The 27340-nt window shown below is 37.9% G+C and overlaps 1 protein-coding gene and 1 long non-coding RNA gene across 19 annotated transcripts in view; one reads left to right on the forward strand and one right to left on the reverse strand.

Moving 5' to 3' along the window:
• Positions 1-19559, forward strand: part of Slc8a1 (solute carrier family 8 member A1) — a 363798-nt gene extending 344239 nt beyond the window's left edge. For 17 of the 18 annotated variants that reach the window (XM_048804486.1, XM_048804488.1, XM_048804494.1 and 14 more), the window contains one exon: positions 16067-19456. In XM_048804486.1, coding sequence (XP_048660443.1) covers positions 16067-16443 — 377 coding nt within the window. In that variant the 3' untranslated portion in view covers positions 16444-19456. Of the gene's footprint in view, positions 1-16066 lie in introns of all 18 variants that reach the window. The other variant, XM_048804502.1, reaches the window with a different exon arrangement.
• On the reverse strand, positions 67-26030 carry LOC125617201. The gene is made up of 3 exons (XR_007348110.1): positions 25735-26030; positions 4979-4990; positions 67-98 (listed from the first exon to the last, which is right to left on the reverse strand). It is a non-coding gene; the product is annotated as an uncharacterized LOC125617201 (long non-coding RNA).
• Between the last annotated feature and the right edge of the window lie 1310 nt (positions 26031-27340).

Genomic DNA, 27340 nt, shown 5'->3' on the forward strand with positions numbered 1-27340 from the left:
TCACATTCTGCAAAGGCTCACTGGCAACTTTGGAAATCAAGTTCCAGTGCTCTGGTCTCTGAGAAGTAGGAGATTGGAAGTGGATTCACTGGAGATCACTGCCCAAGGGCTCATCACTAAACACAGTCTACCTGTTTCTTAACCACAGAGATGGAGTCAGAAGGGAACACCACAGCAACCCAGTGGGGAGTGACACCCAGCTACTCTGGATTTGCAGTCATCTAAACCCCCTTGAAGAACAGCAGGGAATCACATTGACTCAATTATTTCCTCCCATCCCATCCCAATTCACATAGATATGATGTTGCCAACAGCCTCAGCCTTAGAAAAATTGCACAAAGTTGTCTCTTAGTGCAGTGTTCATAAATGCTCACCAAGGGGATATAAAAAAACATGAACTTTAGAGGCAGATAGATGAGCCTTCAAACCAACCCTTTCCCCCTCCACTTTCTAGATGTATGACACACTCCAGAGGCAAATTGCTTAACTCCTCTAAGCCTTAGTTTCTTAACCTGAATCATGGAACATGAAAATCTCTTCCACAGTTACAGTGAGGATTACAAGATAGCCCATTTATAATGCACCCAGCAAAGGGTCAAGCCTATGGTAGACATCCAAGGAATGTTAGATCTCTTTCCCCTTCTATTTCAATGTATTCCTGAATGGGTTTAGACCTTCTAGGGCATTTAGTTTAAGTATATCATAGCCATTGAAAATGAAAAATCATTTAAATTCTCAGCCTGTCTTTATTGTTTTTCCTACTCTAGGGATGCTGGTGAGGTAGACATTCCCAATATATTTTCAGTTCTTGGGAAGGCACTGACTCTTCATGTGGTTTATCCTCTGAACACTTGCATTTCAAGTCAGATAGCCAGTGTTCCAGAAGCACCATCACCATAGTGTGTACACATATTTAATTAGATGATTAACATTTCACATCAACGGAAATGGAAGCGCAAATAGAATTACTTTCCCCTGAGCCAAAATTTCCTGATGGCTATGGTGTGGTTCCCCCGAGAAGATCCTAAAGAGCGGTTATATTTTGTTTTCAGAAAATAAGCAGGTAATTTTGTTACTATCAAGAAAGGTCAGGACTGCTGAAAATGGACCCTCATATCTGTAGCTGGGCCAGAGGCAAAACCATCCAGGGACACTGCAAGAGGCAGCACGGGTCAGCCTAGTCACTCAAATGGCTTTCCACTAGACCTTATCTTAAGAGGTTCCTTATCAAGGAGTTGTCTGGAGGTAAAAATGCTCTTTCCTCTCCAATATACTTACCCAAGAATAGGTGATGTCACCAGAGATCAAGGAAGCCAACAAGAGCAACAATTAACAAGGAGAGAGTGAAGCAAAGGAAAGCCAGACACTAGGTTGCATAAGATTCGCTCAGTAAATAGATAATTACATTCCTTGATTTATTTTCTCCAAGGGCAGTACCACACAGGCACCTAACACTGAGTAAAAGGCTGGAGTGTGAGGAGGATAATAACAGTGATGTCATCTGCCAAGAGGTGGACCAGGGAGCCAGGATATTCAGCATGTGTCATGCCCAGTCTGAAGCCTTGCAGAGTCTTTAGATTAATGCCCCAATCCCACACTGGCCAATTCCACTCAATCCCATAATAGTCACAGGATAAGAAAAGGGAGCTAAAAATATCTTATTCTATCTGGGACTTCTCAGTTACTCTAGGACTGCCAAACAAGGACACTTGGCAGAACCATAATGTTGTACACATATATGTATGTGTGCATACGTGTGTATGTGTGTGCTTTGTGTTTTCAGGGTTGATGTTACGCATGCATGATGTAAATGAATGTAAACTTCTCCTTCTTTATAGTCTCAGATGGAATTTCAAAGGAAGAGGGCATAAAGAATAGCAAAAGTATTAGGCCTTTTTGCTCTATAGAGATTAACAAGAATAGGCCTCTAATGAATGACTTGTAAATAATATTGAGCTGGTGATTTTCATTTCTCTCTATTCACATTTGAGAATAAGGTCATGAAAAGTTTCAAGGACCACTTTTGTGCTTTAAATGCAAGCTCAGCCTAGATTTCTAAACAGCTTTATTGAATCATAATTTATATCCCGCCAAACTTACCAATTTGAAGTATACCATGTAATGATTTTGAGTAAATTCACTAAGTCATGCTGCCATTACCCTAATCCAGTTTTAGAACATTACATCACCCCCAATAAGATCCCCATGTTCATTTCCAGGTAATCCCCATTTTCATCTCCAACCCCAGGCAATCACTAGTATATTTCCTGGCTCTATAGGTCTGTCTTTTCTCAATATTTCACAAGAACGAGTTTTAGCATAAAAAGATCATGGATTCTCTATCTGATAGTAATTGTAATTCCTCTTCATAAAACAGCAAGACTTGCTGTAGTTTCAAACTAAATTTGAAATTTACCATGATTCTTTTAAATTTTTAAATTATTTTATTTTCTTCATTACAAAATCTCTACACAATTTGTGAACTAAAAGTGTGCAATATAATTTATATTTTCCTATAGGTATTTATGGATTTGTACATTTTAAAAAATAATCCCACTATGCTTTCTCCAACAATAATAATCTTAGCTCATATTTACAAATTTCTGGGGGAAAGAATTATACAATGGCACTGAGAATTACCAATAGGAGATATTAGGGTAACAACCCATTTTGATGATATATAAATGCTAAATGTCCTTGACCAATCCAGTCAGTTTATCACAACACAGTGCTAAGCAAGTGACTCATAATTTCAGCTTCTTATCCATAGTCACAGAGTGTCACCTGATAAATGCTGGCTGCTGGCCCTTGATCAATGCAAATCCATCACAACCATTAGAAGAGCATGAAAAGACCTAGTCTTATCAATGGCTATTAATAAGAAGCCATGGGCATGATCTCCCTGTTCAAAGAATGACATGTGGCTGCTAAATTCAAAGAAGAAAATTTGGGCTGTAAGAAATGTAACTTACTTACCACATCACGGGTTCTGTATGAGCAACAAAATAAATGTAAGCTCATTGGTATTTTTAGAAGAGAGGACAAATAAAATGCTAACTCAATTTAAAAGGCAAATCTTACATGTGGCTATAAAAGAATTTTAATATCTGTTTGGGATAGTGCATATTATAGATATGAAATCATGCTGCTTGGCATTTATACACAGTGCCAGCTGGAATGCCATCGTTGCTCCTCAGCACAGGGACCCCACATCCTGCCCTCTCTCTGTAATGAAACACAAGCTATATATTACTTGTTTATACTCTGCTTCACTACAAAATAGTGTTTAAATCCACAAAATGCCTTGCATTATTCTGCCTTTTCCAGCACATGATCCAAAAAAAAGCTAAATCTACTAATGATGATATTTGATAACCTTCGTTTAGCTCAGCAAATGTAAATTCTGTATTTTATTTACAAAGAGAAAACAGCTTATTTTGGTTCTATTATTTACAACCACAAAATTATGTGTTGTGTTTGTTTTCTTTCCCCCCTCCTCTGGAGCCCAGGGGGCTTCTTGTCCTGGTCCTTCATAAATCACATGCTATTATTAGGTTATCATAGTAAAAAAAAAATCATGGGTTGAGACAACAAAAAGCAAGACTTGTTGTAGTTTCAAACTAAAATGATATCCAATGGGGTCTTCAAATAGGCTCAGCAGAGGACTAATTATAGCTTGTCATTCCTGAGTTATAGTTGCAAAGTGACAAATAACAACAAATGTGTTAGATGGTCATGAAAATCTCCTTCTGTGAAGATTCTATACGTGTAGAGGCTTCCAAAAGCTGAAACACGGCAAACCAGAATCCCCGAAATAACCCACTTGTCAAACCCACTTGTAGCTCAGATTGCTGGAGAGCAGGCAGACATCTGCCCCAGACATCTTGGAGGTGCTGCCTGCCCTGTGGTTTGTCCCTCTGGAGCTCCACAGTTAGGTAGAGAAGCGCCACCTCCATAGAGGAATCTGACATCAATAACTTCTATATTGAGTAGTCTTGTCCTGAGAGTACAGATTCTCAGCTTCTACACCAGAGCTGAGTTGGCAGTGGAAAAGTAGTGACAAGAAATATTCAGCATAAAAAACTTCATTCTCATAGACAATTCCCACAGCTAATTAGGAAGCCCCAGCAGGTTGGGGCATTATTTTGGGGGTGGAGGGGGCTGGGAATTGAACTCAGGGGCACTCGACCACTGAACCACATCCCCAGCCCTATTTTGTATTTTATTTAGAGACAGAGTCTTAACTGAGTTGCTTAGCACCTCGTTTTTGCTGAGGCTGGCTTTGAACTTGTGATCCTCCCACCTCAGCTTCCAGAGCTGCTAGGATTACAGGTGTGTGCCACTGCTCCCAGCCAATATGGCATTCTTGATCATCAAATATTCAAGTATTCTTCCCTTCTGCATCAGTCATAAACACATTAGAAAAGAGATGGAAACCATATTTATAAAATAATTTTTAAAAGGAAGCAGTAGGATCTGGTGGAAGGCATTGGCTTCAAATCCATTCTGCACTCCTGTTCATTCATTCTGCAAATCTTTCACTAGTACCCACTCTGTACTAGCACTCTCCCACATGGGAGGTAGAGGGATGCAAGCCAGATGGTTTTCTAATCCCACAGAGTACATACTCCAGTGGGAGGAGACTGGTACTAAATAATATGGTAAATGCTCAGGGAACAAAGATGGACATTGTCGAGAAGCAAATAAAACAGGCTCATGAAGTCAAGGAATAGTCTTTATGCATAGGGTTGGGGCAGTATTTTAATAGGATGGTTTGACCCCTTGTGCCATTAATTTTTAGCAAATTACACTTAAACCTCTGTTTCTTCTCCTGCAGATTTATCAGGCAGGTCTAGTCTTCAAAACTGGGAAAACGTATTATTTGTTTCTTGCCTCCCACTTCAAACAAAATGCCTTTGAATTACTTAGTGTTTTCCTTTTCTCTCTGGTAGTTGCTACTCTCAATGTCACCCCCTACCATGTGTGCTCTCTCCAGTACCCTGGCTTTTTCTCACTGACCTCTCTCACCTCCTCCCAAATCTAGATATCTGGGTTAGTTATGGCTTTGTTATATCCAATACATGATCCCACGAAGGCATCAGTGATTAATGATGGTGTCATGAGAATGGAGAATTTGCACTAAACACAAAAATTCCAAGAGTAACTACATTTGTATGGCTTCATTGGCTAAGAAATACGTTTGTATGATGTATCTCTTTGATGCCTATAGAAGCCTTAGAGTTAGGTAATGTATATTAGTTATCAGGTTCAGAAAAGGAGGCAGTATCTGTCAGGTTGATGAAGGATCCTGGAATTGAGCCAACAGCATGAGGCTCTGGACACCAGGAAATCACAGGGTGGAAATTCGGATTCACCTCTGGCACTGACCCCTAAGTTTCTGTTTCCTCTCCTGAAAAAGTGAGACTGAGAGCAGCTGTCCCCACCCCACTACCACCTTAGAATTGTTGGGAATGGAAAATAGGATAATATCCATTAGAAGGGTCTGGAAATTGCATGAGATATAAGAGATACTTGTCTGAAGACATTTTTGAAACCTCTGTAATACGTGCCGGGGAGAGAGGGGAGGAAATTATACCCAAGAGCTCAACTTCATTTCGTACCCTTAGCAGCTTAGGTAGAGCCCTGTGCTTTATTATCTGGTATTTGCACTATGAATTACATATCTAGGAAGAGCCTAAGTACAGAAGACGAAAGACTTGGGTATTACATCCCCTTTCCAGATGTCTCAAGAGCACAAATCTCTTAACAAGCTTGTGAAAAAAGTATTTGTCAGGCTAAATGAATAGGCAAAAGAATTTTGTGGGTCAAAATCAATAAAACATACTGTTGGCAAATAAAATATAATGTCATTGTAACACAAAAATATAAAGGTAAGAAGTAAACAGGAATGGTTGGAAAGAAAGACAGAAGCATGTCTTCTCACAGCTGGTCATTGGCAAACTTTCATAGTGGATAGAGTTGTTTTTAGGATTCTCATCCCACTTTGTGCCCTGTCCTGGGCACTTTCTTATCTCTGAATCCCAGGCCAGCCCCTGATGACAAGGATATCTCCTCTTGATCTGTTCCACTACCCACTCCTCAGCCTCCAAACCATTTGACATGCCCCTGCTCTATAGGTAGTATGTCTGATGTTTGCCACCTAAGGAGCCCTCTAGCATAATCCTGACTGCTGTCACTTGAAAGGACAAGAAAAAGGTTGAAACTCAATCCCCATTTCATCTCAGATAGACCATGTTATTTACAGGAGTCTATTTTAATGTATATTAATGTATATTTTTAGCCTTTAATCATACTCTAGACAACATATTCCTTTTGTAAATAATAGGAAATATTCATAAACAATGAGAAAACGAATCATGCAATCTTGCCACCCATTAGCATTCCAGAACTTTCAAATAATTTGCAAAAATGTGTACACAGATAAATACTACATATTTATCCACGCTTTTTAATGGATGCTATATATAGTTAGATCACCCATTTTCTTAGTGGTGCGTCAATGAACACTTTTTCTTTGTTGGTTAGTGTACATTTACATCATGATTTTAATAGTTGCATAATTTAGTTATATAAAGTTATAATTTATTGAAAACAATAGATAATTCAGTTGTTTCTAATTTTCCTCTAGCATAAAATCCCTGCCCTGACTCATCCCTTACATAAACTTATAGACTTGTAAAATTATTTCTAAATATTCAATAATAGACTTGCTAGACCAATGAACTTATAAATTTTTCAAGTTTTTATAGACATATACATTTTTTTTTTTTTGCGTAACATGATTAAACTAGAGGAATGAGCTAATGGGGGAAATTTCACACCAATCACAGCAAGGTGGGAGCCAAAATGGGTAAATTACCAGAACTTTTTAAAGCCCTATCAAGTCTCACCTGTCTGTGATTGTCACCTGCTCCCTCGGATACTGGATTGAGTTTGTAGGCAATGATAGCTTTTCTATGGAATTGCCTCCATTTGCTTACTTTTAAGAGTGTTCATGTTTTCTGAACTTAAAATTCCCAAAACCATCCCTTCAAAAAGAGTGTCTATGTGGAATAAAGAACTGGGTAAGTATCCTAGGGCAAAGGAACATGTTGGGTATCCACAGGGCCAGAATCACACCAGTGTAATCCTGCCAATGGAGAAGCTCCCTTCATAACCCATTAAGGCTGACTGTAGGGTGAGAATGAGGTCACTGTTTAGTTTTCTGTCTCATTCGTCTCAGCTTTCTAGCTTGAGCAAGCATAGGGCACCTATGGCTTTGCCATCTCTAAAGTAGGACATGAAGGTAAGAGAATTTGAGAAGATTCAGGGAGGAGACAGATGTTCCAGAAAGAACAAAGCATAAAGGAAAGAACCAGGATTCCAATGCCATGCGGGTTAAGAAAGAAAAAGAGGGAGATTATTGAGAAGGAAGAAGCAAGTCAGAGGAAGGCATCCAGTGCAGGGCAGACCTGGATTTTTTTTTCCAGGCAAGAAGTGAGTTTCAGTTTTATCTATGTAATAACAAACCAGTTAGCTTAGGAAAATGACAACTAATGCAGCTATTTTATTTTAACCCCAGATTGGCCCTTGCTTTTTTACTTTTCAAAATTAGCCAAATGTGGCTGAACTTTAATCTTTTTAATGTTTTGCTCTCATAGACTTTGTTTCATTAAAATAAAGTTTTATTATAAAAGTAATAGCATCATGGTTCAAAACTGGAAATAGCAAAAACTTCATGCTATTTTAAAAATAGGTTCACTTGAGCCCATTTTTATTATACTACGAAGATAGTGTAAATGTAATGCTGAGAGAATCCAGGAACATAGAACATAAAGATTACTTTATCAGTCACTGTTCTTTGTTATTATTCTAAAAGGATGAAAGGACTTCCATGAAAACAGTTCCTTCTTGTCTATTTCTGATCCATTCTAATATAATATTTTGCTAAAGGAGTCAGACTTATATTTCTAAATAGAACAATCTTATTCATTTTCTTTCAAATCATCAACTGCTTTAACACCAAGTAGTTAGAGTGGGAATTGGAAGTGATGTATTCTAGGAACCCTTTAGTCACTTTCAAATTTAAGATGTAGCATGTATCCCAGTACTTACAGTTACCCCCATGGATTTGTGATTAAGAGCTTTGGACTCCAGCTAGGATCATACTCCTTTGGACCAAATATCTTACTGGCTGTATATCTTTGAACAACTTTCTTATGTCCTGGGCTTTACTTTTATTATTTATAAAGTGGGGATAATAATTATGCCTTTGAAAGTTGTTTTGGGTTTAAATAAGAATCCATAGATAGTGCCTAGCCTAGTAAGCTAGTAAGCCGCAGTAAATGTTCACTATTGTTGTGCTTCTCACCACAACCATTGCTGAATACCGTGGACAGAGCCTCATTCTCCCATAAGCCTACATAAAGTGTATTAACCCTAAACCACCTAATTGGAAGAAACCATGATAAAATCTTTTAATATTTTCACCTCATTCTTTCTTACTACAGGAAGAATTATGAAAACATAATAACAGGAAACATTTGTTTTGTACCTGTTAATTTCCAGGTACCTTCCTAAACCTTTTTACACTGTTTCTTTTAATAATTTTAATAGCCATATAAATGACTACTTACATCCCTATTTTACAGGTGAAAGAGTAGAAGTTCATGAGGTTAATGAATTAGTAAATGGCAAATGAGAATAGGACCAGATCTTACTCCATAGCTTGGGCTCTTTCCTACCACAACTAGACTATGCAGACTAGGACCAGCATTCCTCGATAACAACAGTGATCACCCACAGGGTAACAGAGGCTAACAAATTAGTCATCTACTTTAGCCTCAGCCTACTAGATATCATCATGCCAAGAATAACCAATGGGAATGACACAGTCCTCATTCATCTACCTGCTCACCTGCTATGACCAAAACCAGAAGACTTCTTTCAAATCAGGCAGCTACCTTCATCCTCCTTACTTGATCAAGCACACCTTCAACCACTGTAATCTGCCATCAGCCTTTTTTATGTCTGCCAGTGAACAAGCAGGCCTCTAAAGTGAAGGCACCAAGTCTGCCCAGCATACACAATCTGGTCCTCCCAGAGCCATATTAATTTTGTCTCAAGAGCCAATCAGGATGGAACACTGCTACTTTTCTGCAGAATCAGCTAGTTTATTGGGGGTTTTGTTCCTGGCCAAGTTGAGAGGGTGGAATGACTGACAAAGCAATTCAGTGACATAATTCCCATAAACCTTATTAGAGTTCTTCAAAAGTTCCTGAATGTCTATTTGACATCAAAGAATTAGAATTTTTAGCAAATTTTATCAAACTCCATGAATCTAGGGATTTGAACAAGGAAGGAGAATATTAGATCCTCTTTTGAGAACTTGTGAAAAATTACACTGAAGAATAATCTTATTCTAGGTGTATTAAAAGACTGGAGGATTACCTTCTGTTAAGAACATATTTCAAATTACTGTTTGGAAAGTAAACCAAATAACACAGTCATGTTCTTGTGTTCCCTGAAAAATAAACTCCATAGGTTGAGCTGAGTTTGCTCCTTTAATTAAAATTTATTCCTTTCTTTGACTTAAAATATACAAGATTTAGGATATGCAATAGGAAGACTAAGCCTCAGGGATACCTTTGGGAAATGCACATCTTCAAGTTAACATAGGAAAATAATTGTCATTTAATAATAAAATGGTTGATTTTTGCAGATCATATGTCAAAACCATTCCATATTTTGTTGCCTTTATTAATCTAGTGGAGGTGCAATTGTTCCCCTTTCAGGGATGAGAAAACCACAGCTATGGTTTCTCAGGCTGGTTGAGAGAGCCTGGTCCCATCCCAGACCAGTTAAGCAAAAAGTCAGGGTGGGCTAGAAAGCTGCAATATTCCAAAGCTGTCCTGCTGATTCTGATTTGCTGCTGTGGACTAAAAATAGCTAGAAGCAGGGGCTCTGATCCTGCCAACACAGGTCCTCTTGAGTTTTTTACCTAACTCTTCTAGAAATAGGTCATGTCACTGTCTGTATTCTTTTTCATTCTCTTCAGGGAAAACTTTCATAGGAAGAAATTTGAAGTTTTTCCCTTTTTCAGTTTCTACAACTCCTTTCCCAGTTGGCCATTAATCAATCAAATATCAGTAATTTCCTGCTTCCTGAAATTTCACTTAGAAGCCAAGTGAAATTGGAAATCACTGAATTTTTTTCACATGAACCAGTAAAGCAAGTGTGTGTGTATGTGAGTGAGGGAGTCGGGGTAAATGAATGTCACACCTCAAGACAAAAACCTGTTTAAGGCCCTCAGCAACAGCAGAAGAATTAGCATGCAAGGAAACTATTTCTGTTTCAATTCAAAAAGAGCAAGACAGAAGGAGGCAAGACAGAAGGGAGGAAAGAATAGAGAGAACTAAATGCATTAAGCAAGAGCCTGCTTTATAGTCACTAATAAGATTAAGGCCTTACACCAGAAGATCTCTAATGTCTTTCTATGACGTAAATGTTATGAAATGTTCAAAATAAAATTGGTAAGAATCTCTTTGATCTTTCAGAATGTTTATGCACTATCACATTTTATTATTAATTTTTTTTGGTGGGGAGGCACTGGCAATTAAACTCAGGAGCACTCAACCACTGAGCCACATCCCCAGTCCTATTTTGTATTTTATTTTCAGACGATCTCACTGAGTTGCTTAGTGCCTGGCCATTGCTGAGACTGGCTTTGAACTTGAGAGTCTCCTGTCTCAGCTTCCAAGCCACTAGAATTATAGGTGTGTGCCACCTCGCCCAGCAACTGTCACATTTTTAAATGTATAGGATTGTAAAGTTAAAAGATCTTCTGAAAGGGTGTTATAATTCCCCCAAAGTTAAGAATTATCAATGCAACTCAGAAATTCCCTATACTTACAGATTCTCTGACTGTGCTGTTTATAAAAATAGCTAATAACACTGAGTACTCATAAAGGGATAGAATCTGTTCTACTGCCAGGCATGTTAACTCATTTCCTTCAAACTCCACGAAGTGGATAAGCACGGTGCCTTATCTCCTTTACATAGAGGATCGAAAATCCAACTGATTTTGGTGGATTCCTCCCCTTCCCTTGCCTTTCAGCATAGCTGTGCTGAAATAGACTTAAAAATAGCACAAGAAGAGAGGGAAGCAGTAGAGTTAGACAGCCCCAGCACCTCTATCCAGCCCACCCAAGTTGGTTTATGCGCATAAGGATCCTATCTGAGGGCACCAACATTTCTGAGAGAGACCAGCTGACCTCTTCCCAGTTATCTGCTTTCCTGAAATGCAAACGTCCTCCCAGAAAGGCCCCCCAAACTGGACACTTGAAGCAATTCCTCCCATTTCCATGTCTTAGAATTTGGTTCTCTAACCTTCCCCTAACCAAGCCATTTTTTAAAAGATATGTCCCTGACTCCTTTCCCCAGAGAATCTACAGTAGGTCTAGGGTAGAACCCCATATCTACATTTAAAATAATAATAATAAAATAAAGCTCTTTAACTAATCTTGGTTTTTGTTTTGGTACCATGGATTGGACCCAGGGACACTTAACCACTGAGCCACATCCCATGCCCTTTTTATTTTTTATTTTGAGATGGGGTCTAAGTTCCTTAGGGTCTCACTAAATTTGCTGAGTCTGGATTTGAACTTTGATGCTCCTACCTCAGCCTCCCTAGCTGCTGGGATTACAAACATGTAGCACCATGCCCAGCTCTCCAAGTAATTCTGATGCAACAGTGTGACATTAAACAGCCTTTGAAATATAGGCCTTTCTGCTCCCATTTATGCCACAGCCTCCCTCATGGAAAGAGATGACTGATAAAGTGAGCTGAAGTAAATAATTCTGACAACATTTTGTACCTAATTTTAGAAGGCAAAATACTGCGATGTGATTTAATTTCATAAATGTTATCACAGTTTGATCAATGGAAAAATCTTTAGGTCTTGAAATCTCTGTTCCCATGATCTTCATATACTTCACTTAAGTAATATATTTGCTCAATGAGAATAGCATTAGTCAATTCTGTTGAAGAAGAGCAATCATGTACAGCTTGTACAGAAAGAAAACAGCATCAAAAGCATATATATGGATTTAGTATTCTGGTGTATTTTGCTGACTACCCAAACAGTGAGAGTAGAGAGAGTTTTAGAGATCGTCTCATCTAATTTCTTCATTTTAGGTGAGGAAACTATAATCTAAAAAAGTGAAGTGACTTGACCAAGTTATATACAGTGAACTTGAACCAGGTCTACAGAGAACAGTTTTGTCCCAACTTTGTGATATATGGCTCCATTTGAGCCACGTTGCCGTCTAAACAAATTTTCTCTTATTTACAGTTATATGTATCAAGAAGATAGAATCAAAAGTCAGAGACTATAAAACTAATTGAAGATGTATTATATATCAAGGCTGGAATTAAAAATTACAATCAGAAGCCTAACCTTGGGTGTATATGTAGGAAAAAAATATATATAGAGAGAGAGAGACATACACTCATACATATATAAGACATTCATAATAGTGTGGGCATATAAATACACACAAACACACATACACACTGAATTGTCAAGATGTCTTAATTTATGCTAATCACGTAAGAAATATGACTCCCTTATTTTTGTGTTTAATGAACCAAGCTCTGAATATGTTTATATCCCTCTGAGACCAGGCAGCAGTTACTTCTTGAATTTTACTTTGGGAAAAGGCATTTGCCTTGTTCGACCACAGGCAGGTTCCAGGCTTAGCGTTGAGGGTAGGAGCTGGTGGTGCCCAACATATGGCGTGGGATGTGTTTCTCTGGGCACTAAGCAGCAAAGCAGCAATAGAAGGTAATTTGGGGAGATTCCTTCCCACTTCATTTGGAGAAGAGAGTTCTCTCTGTTGGAGCTAAGGTTAATGGTTTGGATCTGCATGTGTTCCTACATTTTTTTAAAACATACTTTTTGAGTCGAAACTAAAAATAGACAAAAGTCTGATGCCTAATCCAGGTAAATAAAATCTACCAGACTCCAAGAGGCCCAGAACATGTTTTATTTATGTGATGAGCTAGTCAGTTTGGCTCCTAAATCTTAGGGACTCTAGAGAAAAGCATTTGAAAATAGGAACCTATTTTTACAAGTAAGAATTTTCATGTAATATTCACATAAATAGGCTATTGAAAAATAGCTGGAGGGGGAGGAAATTGCCACACACCTGGTATGCCCTTCGTTTCAGGGTGTAGGCCTGGTCTGGGTGTTCAGGCCTCTGGACCCAGGATTCTTTGACCTTTACACCTCTTTCCTTTCTGGTGCAGAGGTAAAGGCTGCCATCTGGAATGTCTAGGGTTTCTGAGTGGAGATAGGACAGTGTGCTCTGTACCATGTGCCAGGGATGTATGCAGGTTTGTGCAATGCAACAGCCAGGTCACCTGTCCCTACAGCATATGAGCAGACTACCTACATCCCAAAAGGGCCCTGCCTAATGTGGCCATCTGTTCACCATCAGCCAGGGCTAGCTCAGAATAATGTTTCAGGTGTTTCCGGGCAGCAGCTGAGCTGTAAACTGCTCTCTCCTGCCTTAGACTCTTGTTCTTTTACTTTCTTTGCTCCACTGCCTGTCCTTGAAGAAGAAAAGCAAAAGATTTTTTTTTCTTCCTTTTGACACTGCTGCAGCAGCACCTTTGAAGAACTCTTAATAATGAAATGCAATAGACCATTAAGATTTGTCTGGCTTTGCTTTTACTCATCAGTCTCTGTAATAATCCTACTGGGCTGCAAGCTGTGACCATGAAGGCACAAAGCAGCACAAATCCAAGCAGGTGAATTAGCCAAGTGCCTGTACCTTCTTTAGTCTGTTCCCCTGAAATAGGAATGGGCATTTGTTGAGAACCTGCTTCAAAGTTTCTGAATGGAAGGAACAGGGCAACCTAAATGGAGTAAGTGGAAAGGAACCTTTTATTCTTCCTGGGAGGGGCAATATGGTATGGACTGAGAATGGACTTTAAAATCAAACGGACTTGATTTAAAAATTCTCATTTGGCTGATCAAGACTTGGTCTGTGAGGCATACTATCACAATGATATAGTTTCTGAAATTACAAACAGGGAATAATAACACTCAGTCCCTAAGGCTGTGAAAGGGTTGAATGAGGATATACATAAAACCTATATAGCGTAGTGCCTGGCATAGAATAAACAGTTATTGCCTTAATTATAAAAGAGTAGCAATATCTACTTTCCATCACAGACAGAGGTCATAATCAATGAGACAGGCCCTTGGGGCTGATCAATTCCCTTTCAGAAAGAATGTGATATTCAGATGCAATAGCCTCCAATCGACCTAAGTAACTTTCTTCCCCATCATAAAGTAGAGAATCTATAGGCTCGTATAAACTTTCATGACTTGTGGATTGTCCCCCATGGCTATTTACCAAGGAGCAATTGTGGCAACAGAATAACGACAGAGGAGAGAAACTAGACCAGGTAGCATACAACTATCTGCCTGCACAGAGCATTCTAGGAGCCTCAGGAATTCCAGAGAAGTGGATACAGCACTTTGAAGAATATAGGACTTGGCCATTAGTGACTGCAAGTGTGAGTTAAATTTGATTGTTATTAACATCTACTATAAACAAACTAAGCAAGGAATTTTGCAAAGGTCATTGAAAGGACTTTGATGCCAGTATCTTGGCATCATATAGACAACACATTTAGTTTCTTTAAATGTATGTTTTTAGTTGTAGATGAACACCTTTATTTTACTTGTTTATTTATTGTTATGTGGTGCTGAAGATTGAACCTAGTGCCTCCCAAATGCTAGACAAGTACTCTACAACTGAGCTACACCTCTAGCCCTAAATTTAGTTTCTTGCAAGTTCTGTTTACATGCTTAATAAAAGGGGATATTTCAGATCCTAGCCCAGGTTTTAAACTACTCTAGATTGCCTTGTTGACATTATCTTCCAAAACAACAATAAGAGCTACTCTTATCAAGAAGCATAGAAGGCATTTTACACATAATATTTCAACTTGACAGTAGCAGTCTGAAGTGGGTATCAGTATTCTATTGTCACTGATTAGGAATTGAGGCCCAGGACCACACACTCAGTTGTAAAGGCAAGATAAAACCTCTGTGTTCTACTCATCAAAAGGTGTAAGTTACTATGGTCTACACCCCACCCCCAATAGTGAACCCTGACATCCCTATATTCATAAAAAGATACATTCAGGACTGTTGGTGAACAAAGAGCTTTGAGGATGCTCATTGGTACTTATGGCACGGAGAAAGATGAGATGGTTCAATTGGCAGGCATGCGCCTTGAAGACAGAAAACCAGAGCTCAAGCCCTTCATAAATTCTTGGCAGTTGTGTGATTTACACCCATTACTTATCATGTCTAAGCCTCATTTCTTCACCTCATAAAATCATCATCACAGTCCATGTGGTCATATAGGTGAATCCACTTTCCTATTCAAAGGCTCTAGGCAAATGTCAGCTATTATTATAATTTGAATCTTTTCAATTCTACTATTGACTTGCTCTTGAATCTTTGGAAATCTCTCCTGACACTTTCACTTTCTCATCTATAAATAAGAGCTGCTGACACAGCATCTTTTAGTAATCCCTACCAGAACCCATTTTCACCTGTAGTGACGTGGAATCTTTTGGGATACTGTTAAAATAGATTCCTCAGCCCCAGTGATTATGACCCAATGCAGCTTATAACATTCACCCCATAGAAGGACCCACTGGTTTCTGGTGTAGGTGGCCTGGGATTACTCTCTGAAAAATACTGCCCTGCAAGCTCAGTATACAAAAAATGATGGTATCTGTGGATAAAGAACTGGAGGAATATCACTTCTTCAGTAACATAGACAGCACCAAGCCCTTGGTTCCTGATATCTAGATCCTGTTCTTTTCACCACGTGAATCAAAGGAACATCAAAGCTCACTCTGGGTTCCTGGGTTTATACCACGGTTTCGTTCTAGACCCCACACTAGAAGCTCCCAGCACTCTGTGGACATCTTTAAAAGGCTGAGTGTCATTGCCTTTTTTTTCTTCTTCTTCTACAGACACCTTTGCCAGCAAAGTGGCAGCCACTCAGGACCAGTATGCTGATGCATCCATAGGTAACGTCACAGGCAGCAACGCAGTGAATGTCTTCCTGGGAATCGGCGTGGCCTGGTCCATCGCTGCCATCTACCACGCAGCCAATGGGGAACAGTTCAAAGTGTCTCCTGGCACACTAGCTTTCTCTGTCACTCTCTTCACCATTTTTGCTTTCATCAATGTGGGGGTGCTGCTTTATCGGCGGAGACCAGAAATCGGAGGTGAGCTCGGTGGGCCCCGGACTGCCAAGCTCCTTACATCCTGCCTCTTTGTGCTCCTGTGGCTCTTGTACATTTTCTTCTCCTCCCTGGAGGCCTACTGCCACATAAAAGGCTTCTAAAGGAACATCAAATATAGTAAATTTATATATATATATATATTATACATATATATATATACATAAAAATTATGTATAATGAACAGAGGAAATTGACGTTTGTCATGTTCACTTACCTGCTGATGGAATCCAGCTTCAAGAGCATACTTTGTACTAGGGCCAAAGTCAGAAACCATCACCTCCCATTCCCAGGGGCATCATCATGCTGAACAAGGCGCAGAGGCAGGGCCATATTTGCAGCTCGGCCTACAAGAGCTGTACTCTCTCCAGGTTCATAAATTGTTAAGGCTTTGATTTGTTTTCTTGTTTTTCTGTTTTGTTTTCAGTGGGGTTGAGGAGGTGGCTGATGTTTGGCTTTGCTTTTTGTTTTGTTTTGTTGGGAGGGTCAGGGTTTTCGCTTCTCTTTGTGAGAGGTGATAACCCATCCAAATGTAAATGGGTTTGGGGTAAAAATTGAAATCATTAAGATCCCCCCTCCCTCGCCTCCTCCAAACACTTTAAAAATGACTTTGGATTAAGAAAGGATCTGGGCGTGGAAGAAGAAAGAAGCACAGCACATCTTCACTCTATTACCAAATTTCATGCTTCTCTCCACAATGTGAGCAGACTGACGCTGCCTCCAAGAAGAAGCATGGGAGCTGGGACGGAGCCAGGAAAAGCGATGGTTCTTGATATAGTCTGTTATTGAAGGATGCGGTGCCTGGCACTCTTGTTCAACAGGTACAAGGATAATGTGCCTAGATTCCCAGGAACATGCAAAACCCTTTATTTCTTATCTCTTGAACTCTGGACTATGATTCACAAGGCCCTATTCATTCCAACCCAGGTAACTCCCCAGGTGTCCCATCCCAGCCCTCCTCCTGCTTACCCACTCTCCATGCAAAAAGGAAGAATAATCCCATTCAAAAAGCACATCATCCTTTTCCATTTGCATCAGTATATGTGTCCCAGTCCCATGTTGCTGCTGCTGCCTGGGATTGTCCGTCAGTTTTATTTTCAAAAGTATCCGTGGCTCGCACAATCCTGTCCCAGTCGCTACTGAACATTTGCTCCTTCTTCATGTGCCTGTTTGGGAATGTTGTTGTGATACCTGTTACACAGTGCATGGATGAAAAACAAAACAAAACAAAGCGTATCTGTATATAGTAGAGTATAGCATATACTGTTCTCCCATTCAGCAACGTTGATTGGGCGTTGAAGACATAAGTGAGCTTTCTTTTCACCTGAATTGTTGCTTTCATGTTGTTATTGAGTTTGATTATTACTAGGGATAAAAGGAGAAAAATGGCTCATTTTTTCATGCACATTCATTCTAAGAAGCAATAACAGTCTTGTGGGAAAAGCTAAAGTTATTGAGAGGCTAGCAGGCAACCTACAAAGATCTTTATGGAAAATTAGCCACGTGGAACATATCAGAGGCCTCTGTGAATCACCCATTAATTCAGGAAGGCCAAAGAGAAAGGTGATGGAGAGAAGTGAATGCGTGGGATATGCCTGGCTTTTAGAACCACCATGTCCACAACACCCCTTCCCCCCAAAGTATTTATTGCACATCTGCTCTGTCTGGCACAGATGTTAGATGGCATTGGTCTGTTCATTTTATTTTTTTATGTAAAAGGCATTATTGAGTCCTGTTTCTTTCACCATCCAGTCCAGACTCCTCTGATTATATCAGTAGTTCCCAAGTAGGAAAGAAGCCAAGATAACCAATGGGCCTTTAAGTGTTTCTCCTCTACTTATGATGAAAAGAAGGTAATTAAATGAGATTAGTGCCTCCCAGAGGATTGCACTGGGAGGTTTTAACCCTTGAAAAGGAATGGCTCTTTCTATTTCAAAATACCAAAGAGTGTAGATCAACCCAACATTCCAAAAAGTGATTCCACTAATGAGCAAAATTGGAATGACTGTTCACCTCTCAGAGACTTCTCAGTCTCTAAGGAAATCCAGGCCGGAGGCATCCCTGGCCTTCTGTATTCATTCAAAGACACGAAAAAAGAAACATTGTTGAGGTCTATTTTCTCTTCATCTACTCAGTAATCATGACCATTCACCATTTATTAAATGCTTGGTGATGGAGTGAATAATGAAATGCTGGTCGTCCACTCAACAGGCCAGGCAGAATACTGTTTCCTGGGGCCCAAGGCATGACCAAGGCAGCCCAGCTTCCTGCCCTCAGCAGGGTACACAGAGAATCCAATTATTATTTCCATGAGTAAAAGTTAACACAACCATATGGGAACAGTTTTATCTTGCAAGGATGAACACAATTATGAAAATGTTTAATATAAACACATAATTGTACAGATAAAATTATCCAAATATCAAAGATTATCTTTAAGAGGATGTAAAGTTTAGATTTGAAGAATACCCTCCTTATGCTTGGCCAACTTGCAGATACGTGTGTCTCCCCATTTTAAACCAAGAAGGGCAATCATGTGGTGATACACATCACTGAGCAGACCCAGTTAACCTCAGTTTTTACCATGTGGCAACAGTACTTTTCCAGGACCCATCTCTGACCTGTCATTGACAACCAACACTGGTGACTGCTTTAGGGACACATTCTAACCCACTCCTCCGCCCCCCCACCAAGATTTAAAAAATGGAAAGCTAGCCTAGAAACACCAAGTAAATAAGGGAAGAGATACAAGGTATTTAAACTTTAGAAAGATTTTCCACTCATTTCTAGCCATATTTGGAATGTCAGTAATCCCATAGTGAATCTTCACTTTAAAAGAACCCTTAAGAAATTCTTGCTGTTGGTGGATTTCAATTTTGAAACATTTTGGTTTGTTTGCCTTTTCAGTTTTCATGCTATAGAGAAAATACGATTCTCATTATTCAGGGTTGTTATTATTATAGTTGTGTAAAATTATTTCATTTGATTTGTTTGATTATTTTATTTTGTGTGTATTGTGCACAGCTTTAGGGGGGAAATGCACTAATTGTGCTGTTCCTTATAAATGGTACACATATTGACACAGACCAATAAAGTTTCTAATTGTTTCTGATTTAATCACTAGTGATAACAGCATAGTCTGTATGCAATGTTTTCTCTCATTGTCATTGACTTCATCTTTTTGTTTTCATGTTTTGAAGAAATAAAAACCAAAAAGGTATTACTGTGCAGTTGGTATCCTCATACAGATGAAAGAGACACCCAGTATTCAAACTCTTGCAAATGTCAACCCTATGGTAATGCAACATTCTCTTTTTAATGTCCCAAGAGGACACAGAGCCAGAATATTTGTCTGTCCTATAATGCTGAGATAAATGTTGGGTGTTCCTCCATTTCACTATTTTTTTACATCTTTTTAGTATAATTCTATCTTCATCCTTCCTGCCTCCAAGAAAATGAACCCATAAACAGTTGCAAGTCAGGCAGCTTTTTAGCATGCAGTGTATTAAATCAAATCCTTCAACCCAAATAAAACTGATCATGGGAAGTGTGATTATTTCCCAAGGGACACCGAAGTAAATTGTTCTTTCAGTATACTACACTGTATTCCTTTTCATTCCCAGGAGAACTTTTTTCCTTTCACTAATAATGTGACTATTTTTATAAGTTATAGACTTCATATTTCATATAATCAAAACAGCAAAGGAAGAGATGACACCACAAATGGAATAATCATTTGGGGAACAAATGTGATCTCTTACTATAATAGAATATGCGCACTAGGTACACATAAATGATATATTATCCATCTGAACATCCATCCCTAAAATTTTCCACAGAATTCATTATAACATTATATGGTCATAGGTGGCACATTTTCATGTGTTAAGGAAATAATGTACAATTTAAATGTTTTCTTGAAACAAAAAATTGATATGTCTTAAGTTGATATCTCTTCTGGGTACAAATCTTCAGTTTAACACAAAAGGAGCAGTCAGAATAGACCTTTTGAACAGCCAAATGAGTAATTTGATGAACAGAGAACCCTTGACCATTTAACAATCTTTGGCAAAATGCTGTGGCCCAATAATTCTATACTTCTTATGAGCAAATTTTAACTTGTTCAAAGATTCTGATTAAATATATCTACCTGTGAAGATTTTATAAAACTTGCTTTTTATAGTTTGCAGCATAAATGCACTAATTTTTATTATTATTTTCAAATATATTAAATTACATAATATACTTTTTAAAAGAAATCCTACAAAGATTCTGATAAGTTGCTGTCATCTGATGCAATGCCCCCTCCCAACAGTGTCTACCTAGGAAAACTCACTATCCGCTCGGCCTTTTCCACATCTGGCTTGACTCATTGTTGATTCTGCAGTTCCAGGTTTCTGAACTTAACCTGTTAAAGTGAAATTGACTGTTTGCTCTGCATACCCTGGAGAACTTTGGAAAAAAATTGGAAATATTTCTCTGGTAGATGATGAAGCCCTTTGCTTTCTAATGGTGATAAAACTTCCCTTTTCCAGAATGTAAATCAAGAAACACTGGTTTATCTTAAGACTTCTTTTGCTGTTGCAGGTCTAAAGATGTGAAATTCTCTCTTTTTATTTTGATCTCCTGTCTCTGATCATAGGCAGTTGCATCAGAGCAAATCCTGAGTATAGTTTCATGACCTCAGGAACAACACTTGGCCATTTTGTGGTTGACCAACATACAATGTTGGATCTCATCCTCACCTGCTGCTGGGATTCAGCTTTGGTTGTAAAAAAAAAAATCACTCCATTTGGCCAAGCCATTCTAGCTGCTGGCAAAACTGAGCAGACATAAATGTGAATTTCATGTGACAAATAAGTGAGTTCATTACACAGAAGAGACATACAAAATTGTATTTATCTTATGAGAAAGAAACATGTTATGAATGGATTCATTAGCTTTTGTTCAGATCTACCTGCAGATTTGTGTTAATGGGTTGTATTTCTGCTGTTCTTTTCTAATATTATGCACTTATCACTTCTTGCCACATTCATTGTCTTTGTATCACCCAGCAGCCCTGATGGTATTCCACCTACCAGGATAGCATGGGAAGGGTAAACAACTGAAATAGGTATTTCATTTATTGAAGCTTAGTCAGCCTATGGCTATTCATCTCCCAAAGTAGAGAATGTCTTGTCTATAGAAGGAGCAACCACCAAGAGGTGGGGAGAGAATGCTTCAGCTTTCCAGCTCCTAAGAAATGGTAAGTATGCAGCTTTCTGTGACTTTTCTCTGCCTTCCAAGATGTCCACATGATGCACTCAGAAGCTCTCCAAATTTTCAATTTTGAAAAAGGTCCTCTAATTTAATCTCAGGAGCATTTAAATCAGTGGTTTTGCAAATGACTATTTTTAGGAAAAAGCATTATTTCATCATCTAATCTTTCCTTTCCCTACTGTCAATCTTTGCAATTCCTCCACTAAGCTACTCCACTGCATTTGGTTGCCTTTAGTGATGCTCACGGCTAATTCTCCACAATGGGGAAAAGGTTTGTGCTAAAAGTGACAGGTTAGGGAATGTGAAAGTGAACTTAACATAGGAAAAATTAAACATGATGACATTTCACTAGAAAAGATTCATTAGAACATAGTATGGTATCTCTGCAAATGTTTAGGATAAGTTATGCCCTACAGTTGCATACTATGGCGGTATTATTTATTTTATTCCTGTTTGAATCACACTTGTCATGTCACATTGCCCATCTACCTGGTCTTCTATCAATATGTGCAGAGATAAATTGGAAACAAACAACAACACACCCAGCCCCAGGCTCCATGAGAATTTCTATAAAGATGAAGTATATAAATATAGAAAAATATAATGTATGGCTTCTGTGCCTTTAAGAAATATCAGTGAGTCAAATGCTTCTCATACTATATGAAATGGTAGGAAGATTCACATTAGTAACCAAAAACACCAAGAGAGTAATTAGCTAACTTCAATGTTACTGAGCCAAATTTGACAGTTAATACACAACCCAACCCTCCTAATTTGCTGACTGCAAAGATGGCTATTATATTTAGCCAAATCTAAGAATGTACTGGGGGAAGGGGAAATTAATGTACTAGGATGATTATATAGCCCTGTTTATTATAATTATCTATTCATCTGGAAGGATTGGGTTTAGAGATTTTTTTTTCAGAGAACTGTCCCTACATTCCAAAATAACTTTTAATTTACAGAACATTTTATTAGACCCCTCTGAAGCCATGTATGAGAAAAGAGAAATTTGCTATGGAGAATTTTCTAAATATGGAATTGTAGGTTGGAACTGACCCACTCTCTAATGTGAAGAACAATACAAAAAACAATTCTACTAAACAAATACATAAGCACTTTTCAAAATATTTCACCTAAAAAAAAAACAAGGAACAAACCAAACTGTTGAAGATAAAACTGATATGATCCAAATGCCTAGTTTTGAAAAAATATTGAATACCTTTCTCATGTTTGCATTTCATTTTGAAAAATACTCCAAAGAAGAAATTGTGAAAGATTTTGAATTCCAACAATTTTCAAATAATGAATATGGCTAAAATAGTGATATGGGCGATACTTATCTACATTGTTGGCAAGAATATATTTTAAAATGAGAAAATTTGGCATGAAGCCAATATGTTAAGTGGTATCTCATCACATATTAGTGTTGTCTGGGATATTTGAAATTTATTACATTAAATTAAGATCTATTCCCAGTTTCAAGAGACAACTGTAAGATTTAATCTTATATTCTAGGATTTTTATGAAAATTGAATCTGGACATATATAATATTTAGCTTTGACAACCAATGAAAAGTATCCTTTTGGCACACTTCAATTTTATTGAGTAATTTAGTGGAATACACTGAACTTATACAATGTGTCATTACAAAATGCCTTCAATAATTTCTTCCCTTGCATTATTTTTAAGCCATAAAATTTCTAAACTGCCCACCTTGATAATTTGATAACTTAATACTTTCATTTATTAAAAAAGACTCCATTCTGATAGTTATTTTCATTTCAGAATTTTGATATTTAAATAATCAATACTAGATGGGATATTGAACTTGAGACTAGTCCAAATAAAGTACAAATCCCAGACAGCTCTATCAATAGTTAAATGCTTCTGAAACACTGGCCTTTTAAGGCACAGCAAATGTAAATGTTGTTCTTAATCTTTTCTCTTTCAAAAATTTCCATTTCAACTTGTGCAAAAATACACAGAAAATCTTTGAAATGTTAGTTGTTATTTCTCATGAGAATCAGACATTGTTTCAGCATTAGATCCCCTCTATCCCATCTCTCCTAGACTATAGAAATACATATATAAAAACAGAAATCGATTACGTGTGTCAAATGACCTGAACTACATTTTGGATGTCAAGAATTGTCCAGAAGTCCATTTCAAGTTAATGTTCCTTTTTATCAGCTCTCTTGTATAAATGGAAAAAGGTAGAGAGGCATGGATGGAAGCACATTCTTGATTATATTTTTTTTTAAATGCAAAATGTGGTTGTTTGAAAAACTGCTTCAAATAATGTTAATGACATATATCCTTCCAAAACAGAAATTCATTTTTAAAAGAACAAAATATATTTTCTTCCTTTTATTTAGCAAGCATTTCTGTTAGAAAGTCTTTAAGATTGATTAGGATTTCCTCAGCCTTTGAAGTGGAGATATTGAAAACACTTCTTGAAACAAGGATATTCTGGTCAAGGTCAAACTCTGGGAGTAAAAGGATGAAATTTTATCTTCCTTTGAAACACAGCCCTGAGCAGGCAGCAACCATATATCAGTTGATATTTTCTAAGGTGTTTTAACATGCTGGGAGGAAAAAAAATTGGAGTCCCATCCAGTCTTGCCACAGACACTAGACATATACCATGTTGCTCTAGTTTAGCTGAAATATTCTCAACCGAATCAGCTCCTAACTTTCATATACACTGATTGGCTTATCTCTAGTATTTTCCCTCCAAGATCCTATTAATAGGCAAACTGCCCTTTCAACCAGTTGACACATAAGATTTCTCTAAGGAATCTTGTCAGGGTAAGGAGTTGGGTGTAGAGGGGGCATAATATTGGAGCCAAATCATTGGAACCCATTTGACCATCTTCCACATTCCATATTGGACCCTATTTGGGACATTTACCCTTTGAAATAGTGGAAAGACTCTTATTGCTATTTCATCAACAGAACATTTTTGATATTGGATCTAAGCAAGGATAACATCATATGAAAACTGAAAGTTATCCTTTTTTTAGCTACAATTATTATTGTTAAATTTGCAAGAAAATTTTGTCTTTGAAGTTTCCATCCAAAACTCCAAGGAGAATGGGGTTTCTGCTGCCATCAGCAATCTTATAAGAAATCTAACACTCCAAATCCTTTGTGACTCAGATGATATTATGGTAAATATATTTATGAAACTTAGTCTTGATATTCTCAAGTTGCTCTTACAAATCTGCATAGATTTACTTTCTTTTTTTTTAAAACAGGCACATTTCTAATCAAAATGGAATGGGAATTTTTCCAATAACTGGTTATATCTTGTTGAGAAATGAACCCAAAGAAGCTGTGAGCACTTGGTTGACTCAGCAACTCTTCTTTTATGCCCCCTTTTACTTCTGATTTAATCCCTATGCACATCCTTCAGAAACAACTACAAATAGTGAGAGAATAGTCAAAAGCAGAAGAGTCATTTTTCTTTTCAAAATGGGCTAAATTTCTCATCATTAAAAATTTGTTTGCATTTTAAAACTTCAAAACAAATGGGGATGGTTTATAGTGCCAAATCTGAGGCAAAGATTGCATTTTTGCAAAGCTACCCAGAAAATGTGACAGTTACTAAGACACAGAATTTAGCAACCTGTCAGTGTCCAACTATAGCTTCCCTTATTCCATTCACACAGTATCTAGACGCAAATAAGCAGTTGGGCAGGAGAGACAGGTTACTATTAATGTCATAACCACATCACTATTCAGTTACTACCTGGGTTCAGGAACTAGGCAAAGCATCTGTCAATCCCCAGGCTATATGGGCAACCCAGCTTACTATCTTGTTGGATATGGTCTGTGGGCATTAGAACAATACAAGAAGTATTTTGTTCCTTTGATGTATTATCTGCAGTGATTCCTTTCTTCTCTGAGCCAGTGTCTTGGGTGTGACTTTAACTTTTCCATATAGTTCAGTCACATGCTTGTTGTCTGGATGAGGGCAAACCTTTCTTTCCAAACTTGTTGTCATGGAACCAATCTTTAAAAACACTGAGAATAGCACGGCCAAGTGAATTGGACCTAGCAATGAAAATTCTAAACTTTTTCTTTTTCTGAACTTGCTGCTTCTTTTCCTCCCACAAAAATATTCTTACACTCCAACTCTGGAAGTCATATCATTAGTAAAATGAAAATAATTTCTTTGTCACTGCTTAGAATTAAACCATACTTCTTCAGACCTTCCATAAACTAACATCAGATTCATGCATAATAGTATTGAGCCTTTACCCAAAACTTGGTTTTGTGAAAACATAAGAACTCTTTTGGGTTCCTTTAAAGCAACTGATGAGATATTTAATGATATTTGAAAACAACAGAGAAGAAAGGAGGGTTCTGCAAGGCTGCTGGGTTAGAGGAGGAAGGGCTTTGTCAGACTTTCTTCATATTTTGCTTTTCCTGGTAAGTTTTATCTATCTTGGTTCCTAGTGGAATATTTTCCATATTTCTTCTGTGGGGGGATTCTGACATAGCTCTAGTCTCTGCCTTTTATTTTCCACTCTCCAAGGAGAAACAGAACAGCCATTCCAGAGCCTGTAATCTAGAAAAGCAGAGAAAATGGCAGGTACCAGATGGATCCAGAAGTTTTGATGGATCCAGAAGTTTTGTACAAAATCACACATCATTCTGTCTCTATCTTAACCTTGTGCTCACTAAACTGCCTTCTTAAAGTGACTGGAGCTAGATAAATATCAATTAGAAAATTACCCAAGGAAAAAGAATCAGAAAGAGGGCAGAAAATTAGTGAGTTTAGCAATTCTGTCTTCCAGGTTCATTAATTCACCTTATATTCAGTTACAACTTAAACAACAACAACAACCACAAAACAACAACTCAGTCAAGGTGGTAGAGCAATTTTAAAATCAGATGTCAATCTATTATATTTTTTCTGATACACAATTCCATAAAGCTCAAGTTGCCTCGAGTATAGTATGAGGCATCCTAAGGTGGTATGAAGAATTCAAGACATAGTAATTGAAAACACTTAACACCAGACCTGGATTTCATCAGGAAGGGTCTAATTATGATATTCTAACTACGTTAACCTTTCATTTTGATCTAGAGATATTTTATCAATTTGCAACTGCTTAATAAAGCTGTTCTAAAACCTATCAAGGAACTTCCCTTTAATAAAAATAGAAATACTAATTTTCTTAATACTAAGTTCCTTAATTTCATCCTTCACATCAATATGAATGGATCCAGACTCTATTAACACATCCCAGAATCATCCATGAGCCAACCAATCCCATGTGAGTTTGACATATAGTCCTTTAAGTGACATTTCAAGCTGTGAAAAGCCCCTTACAAAGATAATTTGCCTCATCATTGCTGAATTTCTTCTTTCTAGAGGGTGTTGATACTAAGTCACTGCTAAATGTTCTTAACTCTGCCTATTGCTCCTTTGATTTGAAGCATTTGGCTCTATTTCAGTTAGTTAAAACTCCAATTCTTTCTTTAGCAGCTAGAGAAGACCTCAGCCTTCATTTCTGAATAGATAAGGTTCTCCTCATTTTAACACCAAAAGTCACCAGGGAACGGACCTGAAACTTTTCTCTTTTGAAAATGAGCATGTAATAGTTTCAGAGGTTCATGAATCTGCAGATCTCTCTGGACTTGAATTTTCTCACCATTACATGGAGAGCCTTGGCCTTTGGCTCGATTTTCCAGAACATGTCAAACTCCATATGATCCCTGTTATCATG

This window comes from Marmota marmota, unplaced genomic scaffold (assembly GCF_001458135.2).
Source record: "Marmota marmota marmota unplaced genomic scaffold, marMar, whole genome shotgun sequence".
Taxonomy (NCBI): Eukaryota; Metazoa; Chordata; class Mammalia; order Rodentia; family Sciuridae; genus Marmota; species Marmota marmota.